The sequence below is a fragment of the Suncus etruscus genome, chromosome 17 (genome assembly GCF_024139225.1).
Source record: "Suncus etruscus isolate mSunEtr1 chromosome 17, mSunEtr1.pri.cur, whole genome shotgun sequence".
NCBI lineage: Eukaryota > Metazoa > Chordata > Mammalia > Eulipotyphla > Soricidae > Suncus > Suncus etruscus.
Genome location: NC_064864.1, coordinates 38,450,557 through 38,471,405, shown reverse-complemented (window position 1 = coordinate 38,471,405; position 20,849 = coordinate 38,450,557). Strand labels below are relative to the sequence as shown.

At 38.3% G+C, this 20,849-nt stretch overlaps 1 protein-coding gene across 1 annotated transcript in view; it reads right to left on the bottom strand.

Moving 5' to 3' along the window:
- Positions 1 to 20,849, bottom strand: part of PLCE1 (phospholipase C epsilon 1) — a 353,407-nt gene that overhangs the window by 80,034 nt on the left and 252,524 nt on the right. The window contains exons 8-9 of the mRNA XM_049790786.1: positions 13,227 to 13,902; positions 844 to 1,026 (exon numbers count right to left, since the gene is read on the bottom strand). Coding sequence (XP_049646743.1) covers positions 844 to 1,026; positions 13,227 to 13,902 — 859 coding nt within the window. The remainder of the gene's footprint in view (positions 1 to 843; positions 1,027 to 13,226; positions 13,903 to 20,849) is intronic.

The following is a 20,849-nucleotide window of genomic DNA, read 5'->3' as shown; positions in this document are numbered from 1 at the left end:
GAGGTTACTCCTCGCTATGTGCTTAGAAATTGCTCCTGGCTTGGGGGACCATAAAGGATGCCGGGGATCGAACCACGGTCCGGTCTGTCCTACGTCAGCCACATGCAAAACAAACACCCTACTGCTGTGCCACTGCTCCGGCCCCTGAACAATTTCTTTTTATTGTTTTTGGGTTACACCCGGCAGTGCTCAGGGGTTACTCCTGGCTCTATGCTCAGAAATCGCTCCTGGCAGGCTCAGGGGACCATATGGGATGCCGGGATTCAAACCACCGACCTTTTGCATGCAAGGCAAACACCTTTACCTCCATGCTATCTCTCTGGCCCCAATGCTATCTCTCCCCCACCCTCCGAACAATTTTTTCACTTCCCTTTTCTTCTCTTCTCAGCCTCTAAACAACTGCCATTTTATTTATAACAGTTAGACTCTTCTAGGTACTTTATGAAGTAAAATCAAGCAGTCTTTGTCCCTTTTTTGTGGCTGGCTTAGTTTACTTACAATATGTCATCAAGGTCCATCACTCACATTTATGTATAGCAAATATTTTTAAGGTTGAATAATATTCTACTGTATGTATACACCACATTTTCTTTATTCTTCATTCTTGAATCAACATTTGGATGCTTCTAATGGTTATATATTTAAAATTATATTCTATTTATAGCATTTTGTTCCTCTAAGACCTTCATAGTTGGATCCCTTTTCTTTCTCTTCTTCACATCTTACAAAGACATCATAAGCTTCATGTCCTTGTACCAAATCACCAGACAGTCAATGGTAATCAAGTCACAATATTATGTTGGATGATTGCTTTTAATGCTTAATAAACAAGTAATACTCTACCCTCATAAGCATTTTTTTCTTTTTCTTGGTGGTGCTGATGCCCAGGGTGTTGTTTCTCTGCATGTTTGGCTTCTCAGAACTCTTTGCTGATGTCCCAGGACTAGAGTTTCGAGTACTCCATCGTCTGCCACCAAATAACTCCACAGCATGAGCTAGAGTTGGACCTTCATAGCGTCCATCTTCCTATAAAAGAACCACATGGCTGAGATCATAAGAAAACAGCAAGCAGTGTGAAAGTTAATATATTAATAGCTTCTAGTAAGATTTCAGAGGTAGAGGACAAATAGTAATATTCTGGACAGCCAAGTGGCTCTATTTTTTGAAAGTCCTGACTCATTTTTGAAGATTTCATCAAGTCCTACTTGGTCTTGGTAATACCTCTGCTAAGCCCTAGTGAAGTACTTTAATAAGGCTACATTGAATAAGGATAAAAAGAAATCTTTCTGAATTTCAAAAGTTGTATACTACAATTGCCACCATAAGAAAAAAAATTAGGATTTACACCACAAATAAGAACTTTGGAAGTTTTAGGATACCTTTCTTCTCTCCTCCCCTCTCTCTTTTTTCCTCTCACCCTCGCTTTTCATATTTCTCTGTTTCTGAATATTTTAAAGTAAAACTAATTTTTGTTGTCACTGTATCTTTGCAGATAGCAGGTTGTTTTTTCCATCTTGTTTGAAGCTTGTGAAAATCTTGAAATAAAGGTACATAGTATACCTACAATTCACTTTGCAGAAATCTGGAGAGCACTTCATATAGTTGGGGCTCCAGTGACTGATATCATTCAGGGACTTTAGAACATAATGTTATGATGTTATGATCTGCAAAGGGCAGGAGGTTGTTTATAACAGCTGCTTCTCACAAGACAACTTCATGCAATACGCACTGAGCTTATTACTTCATCAGTGGTCAACAATTCTGTCTTTAAGTTAGGAAATTCAGTAATAAAGTGACCAGAAATCACATCTGATTTAGAAACAATATTGTTAATATTTCACAGGTTGTAGAAAAGATCCTCTTTAAAACACATTTCATTTACTATTTGCTTTCTATAAATTTTAAGACCAGTCCCCCTTTGTAGATCCAAAAAGTTTGTGAGTAGATTGTGCTTTGTTGTAAATAATACACAACATCTAAAGACTTTATCTGTGTTGCTCCTTCATTCTGGGTTTGATATATTTCTGATTAAATTTTTTTCTTTGGGGGATATCACTTCTAAGTAATATCCCCTTGGTGATTCTCATGCCATAGGTACAGACAAGGGTTTAAGGATATGATGCTGCTCAGGCCCTGAAATGTTAAGGACATTTGGGTCACCCCAGTGCTGTTAGAGGCCTTCAGGGCCATACCCAATGGTACCTGGGGAACTCATCAATGCTTAGGGGGACTAAGTGGTGCCAGGAATTGAACCTAGGTATATGCTAGGTATGCACTGTAATTGCTATAATAACTGATTTTATGATTGGAGCTGTGCCCTCCTACTTGCTGCCTTTATTAATTTAGAATCTAGGTGGTGATTAATTTGAAAATTTATATGTATTATATTTACTGAAGTAAAACCTATTTTTACTCTTTTTTTTTTTTTTTTTTTTGGTTTTTGGGCCACACCCAGTGGTGCTCAGGGGTTACTCCTGGCTGTCTGCTCAGAATAGCTCCTGGCAGGCACGGGGGACCATATGGGACACCGGGATTTGAACCAACCACCTTTGGTCCTGGATTGGCTGCTTGCAAGGCAAACACCGCTGTGCTATCTCTCTGGGCCCTATTTTTACTCTTTTGTAGTATATATCTGAAAGTTTGTCAGTCTGTCCTTTATGCCTGTTCATTAATTGTTTTTCTGCCTTTTAATATTACTTTAATTTTACTTTATCTCCTTTTGGATACAGTCTTGGATATGTCAATCAAGGAGGCACATTTTCTTTGACCAATGCTGGTATAAGATCCAAATAAGTCAATCAGAATCATCTACTCAGAAATGAATCTTGAGTGAGGTGATAGAGTTAATGAAATCACTTTTACCTTAAGTGTGTTTGCTGAAGAAAGCCCTTGCTAATGAGTCACTGAGATTGACTCCGAAGTAGAATAATTCTTTCATGACACAATTTTATAGGCTGGAGTTAAGTATCTTATTGAATATTATATGCTGAATCTAAAAAATTTTGTTGTTGTTGTTTTGTGGTTTTTGGGTCACACCTGGCAGTGCTCAGGGGTCATTCCTGGCTCCAGGCTCAGAAATTGTTCCTGGCAGGCACGGGGGACATATGGGATGCCAGGATTCGAACCGATGACCTCCTGCATGAAAGGCAAACGCCTTACCTTCATGCTATCTCTCCAGCCCCTGAATCTAAAAAATTTTTATAAAAATCTTATCTAAAGATAATTTTATAAACCAATAACCTTTAAAATGTAGTAAAAAGATCTTTATTAAAATTTAAGACTTTTTTGTTTGTTTTGTTTTGGGTCACATCCGGCTGCCTCAGGGGTTACTCCTGGCTCTGTGCTCAGAAATAGCTCCTGGGGGGCCGGGCGGTGGCGCTAAAGGTAAGGTGCCTGCCTTGCCTGCGCTAGCCTTGGACGGACCGCGGTTCGATCCCCCCGTGTCCCATATGGTCCCCCAAGCCAGGAGCAACTTCTGAGCACATAGCCAGGAGTAACCCCTGAGCATTACCGGGTGTGGCCCAAAAACAAAAACAAAAACAAAACAAACAAACAAACAAAAGAAATAGCTCCTGGTGGCTCAGGGGATCATATGGGATTGCTGGGATTCAAACCACCATCCTTCTGTGTCTAAACCCTACCGCTGTGCTAAAAAATTTAAGACTTTTTAAAAAAAAGAATTACTTTTACTTATTTATTTATTTTGGGGCCACACCTGGCAGTGGTCAGGGGTTACTCCTGGCTTTATGCTCAGGAATTGCTCCTGGCAGGCTTGGGGGACCATATAGGATGCCAGGAATTGAACCAGGGTCCACCCTGAGTCAGTTGCATGCAAGGCAAATGCCTTACTGCTATGCTATTGCTCCAGCCCCAAATTTTAAGACTTCTATTCTGCAGAAAATTAAAAAAGCCAAAAAACAAAAAAAAAAATACTTGCAAAATAATCATCTGATAAGGGATATGCAAAGAGTGCCTATACTAAATAGAAAAACACCCAACTAAAAAATGGACCAAATGAAAATCATATATAACTGAAAATAAGCATGTTAGCATCCTACCTCATCATGGAGTTGTAAACTGAAACAATGAGGTATTATCACACATCTTTTAGAATGGCATAAGTCTAAATTGGTGATAACACCAAAAGATAAGTGAAGATGTGAAGCTGGACTTGCTCTCCTCCTTACATTCATGACCTTATTTATCTGGGGTTTTGAGTAGCTTTGTCATGCTTGTGCTGTCATTACCAATGAGAATGCAAACTACTATAGATGATGCCCAGAAGACAGTTTGGCAGGTTTTTTGTTTGTTTAGGGGAAAGCACACCTGGAGCTCCTCCTGGCATGATGCATGGAGTGTATTTGTGGGGTGGGGTGGGGAGAGGGTCACTCTGGCAGTGCTTATGGAACCATGGACTACTAAGGATTGATCTTGAACCTTCAGTATAATAAACTTGCTTTCCAACTTGCATAACATTTTTTTTTTTTTACTGTATGTTCCTCATATCAGTTAACAGCCATAACACTTTGGCATTTTCCTAAAGAAAGTGAAAACATATGACCATGCAAAAATCTGTGCCTGGAAGTTTATGGCAGAATTATTCCTCTTTGACAAAAATTGGAAGCAACCAAATATTTGCTTCAGTGAATGGATAAAGGTACCTCTTATACAGGCTGTGGATATAGTCAAAGTTGCAGGGCAAAAGGCATTGCATGTACTCTAGAACATAAGTCATTAGGATTGGCCCCTCTACCACAACACCACTAAGGTATTTGGCGCTCAAATACCTCCTGGTGTAACAGTGGTGTATTCTGCCAGGTGTCCCCCCTTGAAACTATTAATAAATGAAAAACAAAAAGCTGATTCATTCAATCCTGAATTTTCTCATACCCTAACTTCATATGTGTAATTCATTTCTTTTTCATTTTTTAAAAAAATTATATTAGAATCTCTCCTTTCTCTAAATAAGTCTGCATTCTCTTTTAAAAGCCTTTATCTCTGCCCTTTTAATAAAAACTCCTTACCTTTTTAAAAAGAAACAAAACATGTGTACGCCCATAAAATGAAATAGTATATGTTATCAAATTATAAGAAAAAATACTAAGTGCATATTAGTGAATGAAGCCTGAGGAGGGCACATTATATGATTGCGAATATATGACATTCTAGAAATGGAAAACCTTTTATTATATCAGCACAATAAAAAGGTCTGCAGTTGCTGGTGGGGAGGCAAATTGGAAGTGAAAGAGAAAGAGATGAATAATCATAACATAGAATATTTTGTTGCTGTTATTTGTTTTGGGGCCAAATCCAGCTGTGCTCAGGGCTTACTCCTGGCTCTGTGCTCAGGCATCACTCCAAGAGGGATTTGGACGACCAAAGTGAGGACAGAATTGAACCTGTGTACCAGGTAAAAAAATATCCCACCTACTGAGATATCACTATGACCTGCATAGAGTGTTGGTTTTTTTTTTTTTTTTTGGGAGGGGGGGTTGGGCCACACCCAATGACGCTTAGGGGCGTTACTTCTGACTATGCGCTCAGAAATCTCTCCTGGCTTGGGGGACCATATGGAATGCTGGGGGATCCAACAGTGGTTTGTCTTGGGATAGTCGGGTGCAAGACAATTGCCCTACTGCTGCACCATCATTCCGGCCCCTGCATAGAGTAATTTTAAAGGAGTGAAATATTCTATATGATATTGTAATCATAGTTATGTCATGATACATTTGATTACAAAATCAATAATGCTAAATAGTGGATTTTTCATATTAAATTCTCAATGATGACTCATGTTTTGTAAAAAAAAAAGCTTCATTGTGGTGAGAGATGCTAATTAAGGGGAGGGAGGCTATGCTATTGCAGAAATGTGAGAGACATTGAGGAAAACAGGGGATTGAAAACAGCTGACAAGGACTGAAGAGCATCAAAGAGAGAAAAACAAGGCAGTGAAGTTTTGCAATCTCAAACAGAGGTGAAAATAAAGAAGAGAAGGTTCACAGGAATAGAGACACCCAAATCATTAATGCATAGAAACTAAAGCAAAAAAAGGTTACTTTAATGGAAAATCCTTTGTTTTTCGGAAGCCATGCCAGCCTTAACTGCAATTTTGCTCATGTAAATCTGCTTGTTTGCTTCTGCTTTTGAAGACATAACAATAGAGTGAACCCTTTGTTCAGGACTGAGAGTTTCCAGGGTATCCTGAACTCTTGGTCTGCATAAATAAACTCCTATCTCATCCACCCACTTTTGCAGCAATCTTGATTCTTTGACTTTCCCTAATAGGAACATGAGGTTTTGGAGAAGTCTCTGTAACTTCCTTTCTCTCAAATTTCCTTAAGAGGAAAACATTAAAAAAAAATCAATAGACCTATTGTGTATAAATCAAAGAATAAATAATAATTTACACTATTTATATTTTCTTTTTTATTATTTACATTTTTCTAACTCAGAACATCCGAAGGGGGGGGGGGCTAAACTTTACCTCTAAAACATTTTCCCCTGTTCTACTAAAGGGTATTGTACATTAATGACTGAAATTCAATCATGAACAACTTTGTAACTGTGAAAAAAAAAAAAAAACCCTCAAAAGACAACAACTGTATTGTGAACAAACTTGTAAACATGTTTTTTAAATAAAGCAATAAAAAAAGTTTCCCCTTCCTGTCTCTTTGTAGTGATGTGAAGACTGAGGTGAGGGGTCAAGTTGCGGCATTGCAGTGTGTTGGAATTTGCATACAAATAATTTTGTCTTGGTGGTGGTTGTGTTGGTGTAGTCTCAGATTTATAAGGAGGTGCTCTATCATTAGGCCACATTCCTTCCTTGGGACCTCCAACTTTATTCAGTGAGTATATTTTATACTTATATAAAGCATATAGCGCAGCAGTGTTTGCCTTGCAAGCAGCCGATCCAGGACCAAAGGTGGTTGGTTCGAATCCCGGTGTCCCATACGGTCCCCCGTGCCTACCAGGAGCTATAAGCCAGGAGTAACCCCTGAGAATCGCCAGGTGTGGCCCAAAAACCAAAAACCAAAAAAAAAAAAAAAAAGCATACCTTCAAATACTTTCAAAGGAAAGTTTTTGGAAGTTCAACTGTACTTAGGAAATTCCCTCTCAGTTCTAAGAAATCAATAAGCCTGTTTGGGATTCTGAAGGAGGATTCTGAAGGAGGATATATCTTCTATTTTATTTGAGAATGAAGGAACTTCCTGAGTTTTAAAAGCTATCAATGTGCATGTATGGCACCCCTTCATTAACAGTTTGCCCCAGAGCAGGCAGAAAGGGTGCGTGGGAAGGAAAAGGGTCAGGACGGTGGTTCAAATCCCGGCATCCCATATGGTTCCCCGAGCCTGCCAGGAGTGATTTCTGAGAGTGGAGCCAGGAGTAACCCCTGAGCGCTGCCGGGTGTGCCCCTACCAAAAACAAACAAAAAATTTAAAAGAAGAGAGAAATGATCAATGTGGAAGCTTAGGACTGATCTTTTTATTTAAAAAATAATATGCACTTTTACCGTTTGATGCATCTTTCTAGATGATATTTTGAAGACTGTTGAACTAATGTAATCCTTTGAGTAAACTAATTCCTTCTTTGAAGATGGCAGAATTTGTTTCTGTTTCTTACAATTAAAAGTTTACATTATAATCTTGTATTTAGCATTCACTATGTCCTAAAGATCTAATCCAGGATTACTGGGTGCTCACCTTTTTGTTTGTTTGTTTGTTTTTTGTTTTTTAGGCCACACCCGGCGTTGCTCAGGGGTTAGTCCTGGCTGTCTGCTCAGAAATAGCTCCTGGTAGGCACGGGGGACCATATGGGACACCGGGATTCGAACCAACCACCTTTGGTCCTGGATCGGCTGCTTGCAAGGCAAACGCCGCTGTGCTATCTCTCCGGGCCCGTGCTCACCTTTGTTTTAATGAAAATTTAGAGACAAGATTCAAGCTGTTAGTTTTCATTCAAAGCAAACATCAACCACTCTGCACAGTTTATTTACTTTTATTTTCTTGAACTACCAATCATCATTAAAAATATTATCATTTTTTCTTGCCTTCTATTTTATCTCCTGTTACTATTTTCATTAGGTCAGTTTACATTGACTAGCACTAAATTACTTCTGGTATTTGAAAGTAACTTCATATACTTTCATTGTACAGCAGACTTAGGTGCCAGAAAAATAATTTTCTATATGAGCCAAACTGAGGTTTAAGATGGGAAATGCAGAGTAGAAGAATTGTTCAAATGGAAGCTATATTTTGATTTTCTTTAGAAGTCTCCATACTTTTTTTTTTTTTTTTTTTTTGGTTTTTGGGTCACACCCGGCAGCACTCAGGGGTTACTCCTGGCTCCACACTCAGAAATCACTTCTGGCAGGCTTGAGGGACCATATGGGATGCCAGGATTCAAACCACTGTCCTTTTGCATGCAAGGCAAACACCCTACCTCCATGCTATCTCTTTGGCCCCAAGTCTCCATACTATTTTGTAAAGAGGATAAACTAAACAATAGTCTTATCAGCAGAGAATGAAATTTTCCTTTTCACTACATCCTTGCCAATAATCATTGTTTCTGGACTTTTTTAAAATTATTTTTTATGTGTTAGGTTTTTTATTAAATAATATCTTTATTTAAACACCATAATTAAAGACATGATTGTAGTTGGGTTTCAGTCATAAAAAGAACACCCCCGGGCCCGGAGAGATAGCACAGCGGCGTTTGCCTTGCAAGCAGCCGATCCAGGACCAAAGGTGGTTGGTTCGAATCCCGGTGTCCCATATGGTCCCCCATGCCTGCCAGGAGCTATTTCTGAGCAGACAGCCAGGAGTAGCCCTTGAGCACTGCCGGGTGTGGCCCAAAAACAAAAAAAAAAAAAAAAAAAAAAAAAAAGAACACCCCCCCTTCACCAATGCAATCTTCTCAACACTTCTGTACTTTTTAAATAAAGACAATTTTTACTGGCATGTGATGATACTTGATTGTTTTAGTCTGTAGATCGCTGATAAATTTACAGTTGATATACAGTTTTCCCTATGCTTATTGATCATCTCTGTGTATTCTTTTAGGAAATGTCAAATCATTTTCTTTCCCTATTTTTTGGGGAAGGGGTTATTTGTTTTGGTTGAGCTTCTAAATGTTTTAGATAATTTGGAAATTTTCCCTTGGTCTAATAATCCCAATGGAATCAACCACAAAATAAGGCCAATAATAATGTGATCCGAGGATGTTTGGAGTGGGGGTTATGTAGGAAATGTTCATGTGTAATGGTAGAAAAGATTTTACATCATGCCTGGCACTCTGGTGATAGGCATAGTGTTAAAGCACTGCAAGTATATAATAACAATGATACTATTATAAAAATACTATTATAACAATAATAACAATGGTACTATTATAAAAATAAAAAAACACTAAAATCAAAAAAGAAGTTTGAGGGAGAGGTGGGACAAGTGCGCTATGAGATGAGCATTCTGCTTTGCTCTGCAGCCCCACATTTCTTCTAGTCATCGAGTCCCAGAAACACACCATACTGCAAAGGTCAAAATGGGAAATAATGCAGAAACCTACCATGCTTAGTGGTAGTTATGAAAATCCCACTAGTATTAATCACCCATATATATAACCTTTCTGCTAAAGACTTAAAGAGAGGAAATGTTGAGGATGTTCAAAGAACTCAAAGAAACTATAGAATGGACAGCCAATAAGACTCAACAGAAAAAAAAAAAAGATTCAACAGAATATGAGAGTAGCAATTGAGAAAACTTGAACCAGAAATGATAGAACTAAAAAACTTGGTAAGCTAAATGAAAATCTCAGAGAATGCCTCATTATCAGAAAAACAGCTGCTAAGGAAAGAATCAGTGAACTGGAAGATTCGTAGCACTTCTATACAACAGAAGTTAGAGAAAAACCTTAAAATAAGAACAGAAGATGGAAAAATTATCTCTAAATAAGCAAATAGATGACAATAGAACTTGGTATGAATTCAACAAAAACAATATAAGAATCACTGGGGTCCTGAAGACTCAGGAAGAAAACACTCATAAAGAAGCAACAGTCAAAGACATCATTGCTAAAGTTTCCAGAGCTAAAGAGTACATGCATCACATCCTGGATGCCCAAAGAGACCCAAATAAAAGCATCCTAACTCATAATGATGAAAACCACAGATAGAGATAGAACACTGAAAAGCAGCAAGATAAATAAATAAAGAAAAATTACATACAAAGAATCAAACAAGATTCACAGAAGATTTAGCAAAGCAACCCTCCAGGCTTGAAGTCAGTGGTGGGATATAGTAAAAAACAAAACAAAACAAAACAAAACCCAAAACCCCCCACCTCAATCAAAGGAACACCTCACCAAGAATACCACAACCAGACAGACTTTGATTCAGTTTGGAAGGAAGAACACACAGCTTCATGGATAAACAGATAAAGGATAAAGAAACTTTATAAAGAGTAGAAATTACTACTCATTTATATACGGATAAAAGTCAGGAACTTTATAAGCTTAATTATTAATTTTTTTTGTTTTTGGGCCACACCCAGTGACGCTAAGGGGTTACCCCTGGCTATGCGCTCAGAAATTGCTCCTGGCTCAGGGGACCATAGGGGATGCCAGGGATTGAACCAGGCCCATCCTGGATCTTCTGTGTTCAATGCAAATGCAGTACTGCTGTGATATCACTCTGGCCCCTTTAATATTTTAACTTTAACAGACTCAAAACCAACCTTAAAATAACTGAAAGGACAACTTTAAGGTAAGACAGAGCTCACAAGCAAACCAGACTTCTACAAAGAAACGACACAAAATTCCATGATAATCTCTCTCAATGTCAATGGATTAAATGCACCAAATAAGGGACACAGACTGGGAAAATGGAACAGAAAATTGAATCAAACATTTTGCTCTCTGCAAGAAACACAATTGAATAGTCAGAGCAAACAAAGGATAAGAGATAAAGGTTGGAGGCCAATCCTTCGAAAACAACTCCCTTAAAAAGGTTGGGGTGGGGACCAGAGAGATAGCACAGCTGTAGGGCATTTGCTTTGCATGTGGCCAACCCAAGACAGACCACAGTGGTTTTCAGCATCCCATATAGTCCCCCAAGCCTGCTAGGGGTGATTTTTGAGCTCAGAGCCAGAAAGAACCCCTGAGCATTGTCAGGTGTGACCCAAAACAAAAAAATAAAACAAAAACAAAAAAAGGCTGGAGTGGTTAGTGACCCATAGAAACTAAAACATATGGCTGTTTTATGATAGATCACACACAAAGAGATTCATTTAGCAATTTAGCATAATGCTTATTAGACCTTTTGTTCTCTAAGTAACAAATTAATATCTTTGATGTTCTCAGAGACAATTTGGGAAATGGTATAAAAGATGGGGAAATGATCAATCTGTTACCTTTCTTATCTTTTTTCTTCCCGTAATCTTGATGTTTGTTTCTAAGATATGTTACCTGTCTTCCATGTTTGAGAGAGAACATCACTTAGGTTTTCTGATATTAGTGAAGTTATGGAACTGTTTTGCTTTTGCTCAGCATAGCTTGGTTTGAGGTGAGTGGTATGCTTGTAATCTGAGGGGCAAAGGAGGATTATAACTGGGTAGAACTGAGACTGCTCCAGGTCACTTATGTCTTATTTTGTTTTGTATTTTGATTTTGCTGTCATACCTGATGGATTTAACAACGTTACTCCTTACACAGTGGCTGAGAATCACTCTAAAAGTATCAAATGCTGAACGTATCAACCATATGGTACCAGAAACCTGGGCCTTCTGCATGCAGGACCTCCACTCCAGTCCTTTGACCTAGCCCTATAGGTTATTTCTTCCAGCTTTGCTCCACTAACACATCTTTTTATGGTATTAGCTACTACTTTTTTTAGTAAAAACTGAAGAATAAGTGAGGAATCAGGTGCAACCAGGTATAAACTCAGTTACCTATGATATGAGCCTGGGAAGGAAACAAATGCTTCAAATAAACCACACTAACTTTGTGGCTCTGATAACAAAAAAGTAGCCCCCAAATGAGTTTGGTATAGGTTGACGTTGGTATAGATTTATAATCCCACAGATGTTTGGGTGATTTGGCTGCAACATCTGTCATCCCACTGATATCAGGATTGATTCGGTTGATCTAGCTGGCTAGGCAGATTGTCCCCTTCCTCACTCACTGCTCCATGTGTGCCCCTCCCAAAGTTGCTTCATGTTTGGTTGAAGAGGACAGCCTTCCCTGAATAGAGATGGACCTTTCTTTGTTCGAGGGTATATGAGTAGCTGTGCTCCTCTGCTAGAACCTCCAAACAAGCTCTCAAGGTTTATGATCCCATAAGGCTTAGCAATGAGTATAATTAAAATCAATATTAATAATATCTCCTGGTCTTTCTTCTTTTATTATTTTTATAGGGGTTCTAGCCAGTAACTTCAGGGGACCCAGGCCAATATCTCTGGTGTTCAGACTATAGTGTGAGCCTGATTAACCAGTGCTCATGCCCAGCAGAGCTTGGGAACCATAACTATAACTGTTGGTATTGGAGAGGATAAGAGTCTTCCAGTGCCAAGGACTAAACTGAATCATGTGCTCTATCACTTGAGCCATACCTCTGGCCCCATTTATTTCTATTTACTACTACTATAAAAATGATGACGACGACAACAAAAACAACAACAACAACGACTACCATGACTACTACTACAATGATTCCAACTACTACGACTATGACTACTATGAATACTATTTGGTTTGGGGGTCACACAAGCTGTGCTCAGGGCTTACTACTGGCTCTGTGCTCAGGTGTCACTCCTGGAGGTGCTCTGGTGACTATATACAATGCTGGGAATCAAACTAAGGTTGGATGCATGCAAGGCAAGCACCTTAACTCATGCACTATTTCTTCAGCCCCTGGTTTTATTTGGGGATTGCACCTGATGGTGCTGAGGGCTATTTTTGATTCTATGCTGAGACACTACATGATGCCAGAAATCAAAGGGCCTCATGCATTCAAGGCAAGTGTTCTAGCTCTGAGCCACATCTCCAGTCCTCATTTACTTCTACTTTATATGGAACTGCAATATAGAGAGGCAAAGTAAATACTCCCCTTAATAAACCAGGTCATAAGTGACAAGGCTCTGAGGATAAAGCTGGGTAATCTAGTTGTCAAGATTAAGCTTCATAAGAAGGTGTTGAGAATTATGTAACTAAGGAAAGAGGGAAAGCTGTACCCTTACCTGATAAAGGCTGACATACTGTTTCCTCAACCAGTGCTGTCTTTGGTCAGGGAACTTCCTCATCTTTCTCACAGCTCTAGTAAGTTCCAACAATCCATTGAAGAGCATTTTTGCTGTATGCTTTGGTGCCACAAAGTGCAGTAATCTGTTGTCTGTGGTCTGAAGACCATAAAGCAGTGTAACTCCAGTCTCTGAGAGAAACATGTTCCCCAATTTGTTCTGAACACACACAGTGTGTATATCAATGCCAGGGTGTCCCATGTACACAGCCTTCACTGAAAACAGATCCAGTATCCCCTCTGTGAGACTGCTTAATCCAGCATTGCCCGGTAATGGGAATTTTCCAGGCTCAGATGTATTACTAAGGGCCCCCAGTTTAGGTTTAGAGCTGGATGGAGAGGCAATAGTAGGCTTTATCCAGGTCAAGGTGCTGTTGTCAGGCTGAAGCTGGAGAAAGCAGCGAGCAGAGAGGTGTGTGTCCTGGTCATAGTGAATAACTGTGGCCCCTTGGAGCATGAACTGGTGCACATCAGCACGGATGGACAACACATACCATGGGATGAGTTCTGTCCCATGGTCAAAGGCTTTCTGTGGTTCTTCTGATCCATGAGGGTCCCATTCTTTGTGCTGATCAAAGATGTCATTTTCAGAATCTAGCAAATCTCCAATTATAAACCTGATGGAAAGAGGTACAAATTTTGTCAAGAACAATTCAAAGCTTATGAATGCTGGACTTAATTTTCCATTTTACTATAAATTACAATTAACATGAAAAATATGATATGATGCAAGTCACAGCATGATTGTTTTAATTGTTATATCCTAAAAACTGGATGTCTAGCAGTATTTCTGACCACAGACAGTTACTGTATCTAGTTGTAATGTGAACAACAGTAATTTTCATTATGTGTTAGTTTTCCCTTGTGTCAGGAACTGTGTTAATTATTATATTTTTGCCCTAATTTGGTTTATGCAAAGTAGTTTTTTAACTATGAGAAAAATATACATTAAAAGGGTAAGTTGCTCCTGACTACCGAGTTCAGAAGAAGTGGAGTTGAGGCAGGAGTCTATCTGACTTCAGCCTGGAACCTTCATTACTAGATTCACTTACCTACAATAAACAAAACTAAAGTCATAATATGAATTTATTAGAACTAAAATATTCAATACAAAATTTACTAAGTTGACTTAAGTGAAGTATTAGGGCCGAAGAGATAACACGGCGGTAGGGTGTTTGCTTTGTGCACAGCTGACTCAGGACGAACCTGGATTCAATTCCCAGCATCCCATATGGTCCCTGGAGACTGCCAGGAGCAATTTCTGAGTGCAGACAGGAGTAACCCCTGAGCGCTACCAGGTGTGCACCCCCCCCCCAAAAAAAAAAACTTCCCCCCTAAAAAACAAAACAGAAACAAAAAAAGTGAAGTGTTGCTGTTAAAATGAAATGCAACTAATACAGAGTGGCCAATGAACAAAAATAGTGTTCTTTGAACTCAACCTTAGATTTTCAGTGTGTACTTGAGAGAGAGAGAGAGAGAGAGAGAGAGAGAGAGAGAGAGAGAGAGAGAGAGAGAGAGAGAGAGAGAGAGAGAGAGAGAGAGAGAGAGCATGTATGTCTATCTGTACGCGTGTAAATGGCTTATCTGCTCAGAAGACAGTATGTTATCTACTCCAAGGAGCCAGGCTAGAAATTCTTAAAAAAGAAGAGATTATCCCTATTGTTAGTAACATGATTGAGGCAGTATTAGGCAAATTCTACTATAAAGTTATCAGTTTGATTTTTAAAAGATTCCTTTTTTTTTTGTTTTGTTTTAGTGTTGATATTTTGGGGGGGGCACACCTGGCAGTGCTTAGGGATTACTCCTGGCACTATGCTCAGAAATCGCTCCTAGCAGGCTCGGGGGGCCATATGGGATGCCGGGATTTGAACCACTGACCTTCTGCATGCAAGGCAAATGCCTTACCTCCATGCTATCGCTCTGACCCCTAGTGTTAATATTTATTTATTTAAATTTATTTTTATTATTATTTAAACAGCATGGTTACAAGGTTGCTCATAATAAAGATTTTTTCCCCACAGATAAAGTCCATGATTGAGTTACAGTCAGACAATGTACAATAATCTTCACTAGTGCATATTTCCTGCCACCAGTGTCCCCAGTTTCCCTCTCACCTTCCCCAGTGCCCTCTCCCCTGTCTGTCTCTGGGGCAGATGTTAAAAATTAAAAGCATCCTTCTCTACTGTTCTCTTTAGAAGGGATTCACTAAGCATAACTCACATTTCATAAAAAGGACATTTGTTTTTCTCCACCTCCGAGAGAGCAGTTCATCTACTTATATTATTTGGAATTATGCACCGGAGATTGTTTTTTATCTTTCTGATTTATTTTTTCATTAGCATACATGGTCTCATGAATATATATTTAATACCCTGGGCTATAATCCAATATTATATACTTTTTATTGTTCAAATTATTCCAGATTTGGCCAGCAAGCTCTTCCATTGGGTTCTTTTGTTTCTTTGATCTAACCCCAATTTAAAGTACAAAAAACCAACCAAACAAACAAAAAAAACCCCTTCTGACTCAACCAACATTCTCTAGTTTAATTGTGTATTTTATGTCCATTTCTAGAATCAGTCATTTCTCCAAAGAACTTCATTTTCTTTTGGTAAAGAATGTTATTAGTTCACAGCTGGTGGTCCAATCCCTATGGAAAACAATATGGAGGATTCTCAATAAATTAAGAATTGATTTGCTAAATGATCCTACAATCCTGCTTTTGGGTATCTATTCCCAGAGCATAAAAACACTGATCCAGAAGTATGAATGCACACCACTATTCTTTGCAGTACTAAGTACAATAGCTAAGAGTGGAATCTAACCTATACGTTCAATAAGAAACTAGTGGTTCATGAAGATGTGTAACATATATACACTGGAATACTACATAGTTCTAAGGAATGATGCAATCATGCAATCTGCTGCAACATAGATGGAACTGGAAGGTTCTATGTTTAATGAAGTAAGCCAGAAAAAGGATAAATACAGAATAATATCACTTACATGTGGTATTTAGAATAACTGCTTGAAGAAATGCAATGGTTTAAATGGGAGTTGTGGGCCCGGAGAGATAGCACAGCGGTGTTTGCCTTGCAAGCAGCTGATCCAGGACCAAAGGTGGTTGGTTTGAATCCCGGTGTCCCATATGGTCCCCCGTGCCTGCCAGGAGCTATTTCTGAGCAGACAGCCAGGAGTAACCCCTGAGCAACACCGGGTGTGGCCCAAAAACCAAATAAATAAATAAATAAATAAATAAATAAATAAATAAATGGGAGTTGTCTGCAGAGTATAGTGAGGAGAAAGAAAGAAATTGAGTGGAGGAGAAACACAAATATGAAAGGATTGGGGCCAGGAGCCAAGAGGTCTCTCAGGTGCATTGGTGGTGTTAAAAAAGGACAGAACTAAATATCCAAGCCAAAGACAACAACAATGAATTCATGAGACCCAAAATTTATCAATCAAAACTTAAAATGAACTTATTATGCTGACAGGCTAGGTGGCAGGAGTGGTAGCATGGGATACACTCTGGAAATATTAGTGGAGGGAGGGTGACACTTATGGTGGGATAGGCCCTGAACACTGGATGTCTGAAACCCAACTATGAAGAGAACTTTGTAAATCACAATGGTTTCAATAAAATATTAGATACATTTTTTAAAAAAGAATGTCATTAGAAGTCAAGATCTGGGAACTAGGAGCTTGTCCATTCTATTTCGTGCAGTTTCCTTATTGTTATACTTCATATGAAAGAAAAAGAAGTAGAAATCCTTTGGATCCAAATGAGGTCCATTCTTCTGAAATTTTTCAGGGATTGGAAAACCAATACTTGTATGTTTTTCTTCTGTAATACTCTGTCAGTTCAAGCAGCATGGTAGTTCAGAGCATGCTCCATCGTACATTTTGTTTTTGTTTTTGTTTTTATTTATTTATTTATTTTTTTTTTTATTCATTTTGGGTTTAATGATCAACTCCATTACCTATTTGTTGTGTGGCCTCATCAAGTTATCAGCCTCTCAGAATCTCACTATATTTATCTGGTAATGGGAAAAAAGGCTTTATCTGTTTCGTAGGGTGAAGAAATAAATGGTGTAAAGGTCTCAGAGTAGTAGCTGGCATCATGATAACTGACTTTAGAAAAACTGATATTTCATTCTTGCCACTTTCCCTTCCCCACTCTTTCTCTAGGTTAAATTATGCAGCTTTTCACTAGCAGGGTTTCAGTGCTATGCACAAGTCCTTTAATTTTATTTCCTTTCCACGGGACCATTTCTATACTTTCTAGTAACATATTTGATATTGTTTTCCCCTTTCTATTTTAGTTTATTGTTTGATTATAAACAATGTAACAGAATTTTATAGATTGAATTATGGAGTCTGCCACTTCAGTCTATTGGTTTGCTGTTCCCAACGGGTTATTTTTTTTGAGGACTCTTTAGGGTTTTCTTTGTATATTATCATGTTATCTACAAATCGTCATGCTTTTCTTCTTCATTTCCTGTTTAAATCATTTTTTTCTTTATTAATTGCTATGGTTTTGAACTTCCAAAATTATAATGAACAATAGTAGTGAGACTCCACTCTCTTGTGCCTGGTCTTAGATAAGAAGTGAGTTTTTACACTGAGAACTACCATAACCATGTGAATGAATGAGGGAACTGGAAAGCCTGTCTGGAGTACAGGTGGGGGTGGGGTGGGATAGAGGGAGATTTGGGACATTGGTGGTGGGAATGTTGCACTGGTGAAGGGGGGTGTTCTTTACGTGACTGGAACCTAATCACAATCATATTTGTAATCAAGATGTTTAAATAAAGAAAAAATAGTTAAAAAAAAAAGAAGTGAGTTTTTCACTCTCTTGTATGATGTTAACTGTAGCTGTGTTTGTTGAATAAGACAAGAATAATTTGATACTATCCCATATTGCTGAGGGGTTTTTAGTTTTTTTTTGTTTTTGTTTTTTGGGCCACACCCGGTGTTGCTCAGGGGTTACTCCTGGCTGTCTGCTCAGAAATAGCTCCTGGCAGGCACGGGGGACCATATGGGAACACCGGGATTCGAACCAACCACCTTTGGTCCTGGATCGGCTGCTTGCAAGGCAAACACCACTGTGCTATCTCTCTGGGCCCTTTTAGTTTATTTTTTTATTGAAGAATTATAGTTTACAACAGTATAATTTTATAATTGCAGATCTAGATCCCACAAGCTCCTCCAACTAATTTTTGTTTTGTTTTGTTTTTTTGGGTCACACCCGGTGGCGCTCATGGGTTACTCCTGGCTTTTGCGTTCAGAAATTGCTCTTGGCAGGCTCACGGGACCATATAGGATGCCGGGATTTGAACCACCATCGGTCCTTGGTCTACTGCGTGCAAGGCAAGCACCTTACCACTGTGCCATCTCTTCCGCCCTCCTACTGATGTTTTAAGCCAAAAAATTATTCAAACGGTGAGTCTCAGTAGCCATGAAATACAAAATATGCTAGTCTGGATTTTGATAGAGATCTTCTGATTTTAATTCAGCAAGAGAAGAATGTTTTCCCAGATTCCATCTGAGTTTTGATCTAGATCAAATGTTTTCCAGTGAAAAACTACAGGCACTATAAAAAAGTGTCTGGAAAGAAAAATCATGACTTTTCTGGAGTTTGTTTTTCCTACTTGTAGATGATGTAAACTGACTGGGAGCAGGGGGACACTGAATTTCCTGGCATCAATTTCTCTTTTACAAGAGAAAAATAACTAGTGTAGTTCCTCAGCATTAGTATTTGACATTAATAATTCCAGTAAAAAGCATTCTTCCAAAGACCAATGTGAAGTTGCCCAATATGAAATGAAAAATTATGTTAATAACATAATCAATAACTAAAAAGTTAATAACAGTCAATAACTATGCCCAATATAATTACATCTAAAAATATTTTATTTCAAGGGACTGGAGAGATTATACATCTTGCAGATGGCAGAGCTAGATTCAATCTCTGGTACCACATAAGATCCCCTGAGTAGTACCAGGAGAGATGTCTGAGCACAGCCAGAGGCATTGAGTACTTCTGACTGTACTGATTGTACTGTATTTAATTATTTATTTAATTTTTGGTTTTTGAGCCACACAGTTTTTGGGTTACTCCTGGCTCTGTGCTCAGAAATTACTCCTGGCAGGCTCGGGGGACCATATGGGATGCTGGGAATCGAACCCAGGTCCATCCCAGGTCAGCAGCATGCAAGGGTACTGCTGTACTATCTCTCCAGCCACTGTACTGAGTACTTCTGATTGTGGCCCAAAAGCCCCATCCCCTTCAAAAAAGAAGAAAAAAAGCCCTTCCCATCCTCACAAAAATTAAAATAATTTATTTCAAGATGGAAACTTGCAGTTTTGTCTCTTAGACCACATAATGAATTTTATGCACTTCTGTTTATAGTTGTCTTAGGAAACTAGTTTCTAAGGGAAACATGAAGGAACTAGATGGAATTTAAGAGAGATTTTTAGAGCTCAAATAATTATTAACCAAAGATAATTGGTTTCTTAATAGTATGTCGTTTCATTTTTGCATGCATGCATGTGTAGAACCGAGCAAGTTTTATCTTTTTTTCAGACACTCTACTTTTTGTTTTATTTTATGCTGTTTTGGGGGAAAGTGTCCTCTTGGCTTGCTCCTGGTTCTGTGTCCAGGGATCATTTTTTGATGGGGACAGGGGATCATATGGGATCTCAAGGATTGATCCCAGGCCAATTGTGTGTAAGGCAAACATCATACCTTCTGTATTTCCAGTTTAAGTCTATTTCCTAATGTTTAGCTTTTTTTTTTTTTTTTTTTAATTATCTATGCCTGTAGGACTGGATTCTCTTTCAACCAAGTCTCTAAGTAATTGTTGGGGCATGAGTGTATAGAAAACATCGTTCAAGTTCCTAAAAGGAATGTTATGACTGAAGATCATTCCTGAAGTAATACATGCTACCAAAAATGCCCATATCTGAGTGCTCCCTGTTCTTCAATATAGCAACTGGATGTTGTTGGCAGATATTAACTTTAGCAGCCATAGTTCCTTCATCTTTTATTATATAAAATGTCATTTTTACATGCAACAAATCACATTATCCACATTATAAAGTGTCACAATCATTTCTGTTTTACAAATGATAAAAATAGAGGCTTAGTATAGTTGTTACATACCCAGGGGAGACAAATAATAACTGGTGTGATAAGATTCAATCTCAATTAATATTTGAGCTTTTAATGGAGTCAAATATTTCCCATTTTAAGTTTTTATTTGAACTCATTATCTAAATATGTCCAATTTCTCTAAATGTAAAAATACTTAATATTTATCATTTCAAAATATTGAAGATGGCTAGAGTAAAATAAAATTTATAGCTCATTTATAATCCAACTTATATATAATCCAACATATCTAGCCATGTTGATATTCTTATATTCCAATAATGATCTTACTCTCATTCCTCCTTGACTTAAACATACTCACACAGAAACATGGATTTTTTTTTTCTTTTTGATGCTAAATTTAAAGTCACTAATCACCTATATGGGTCACATGAAGTACACTGTATTCTT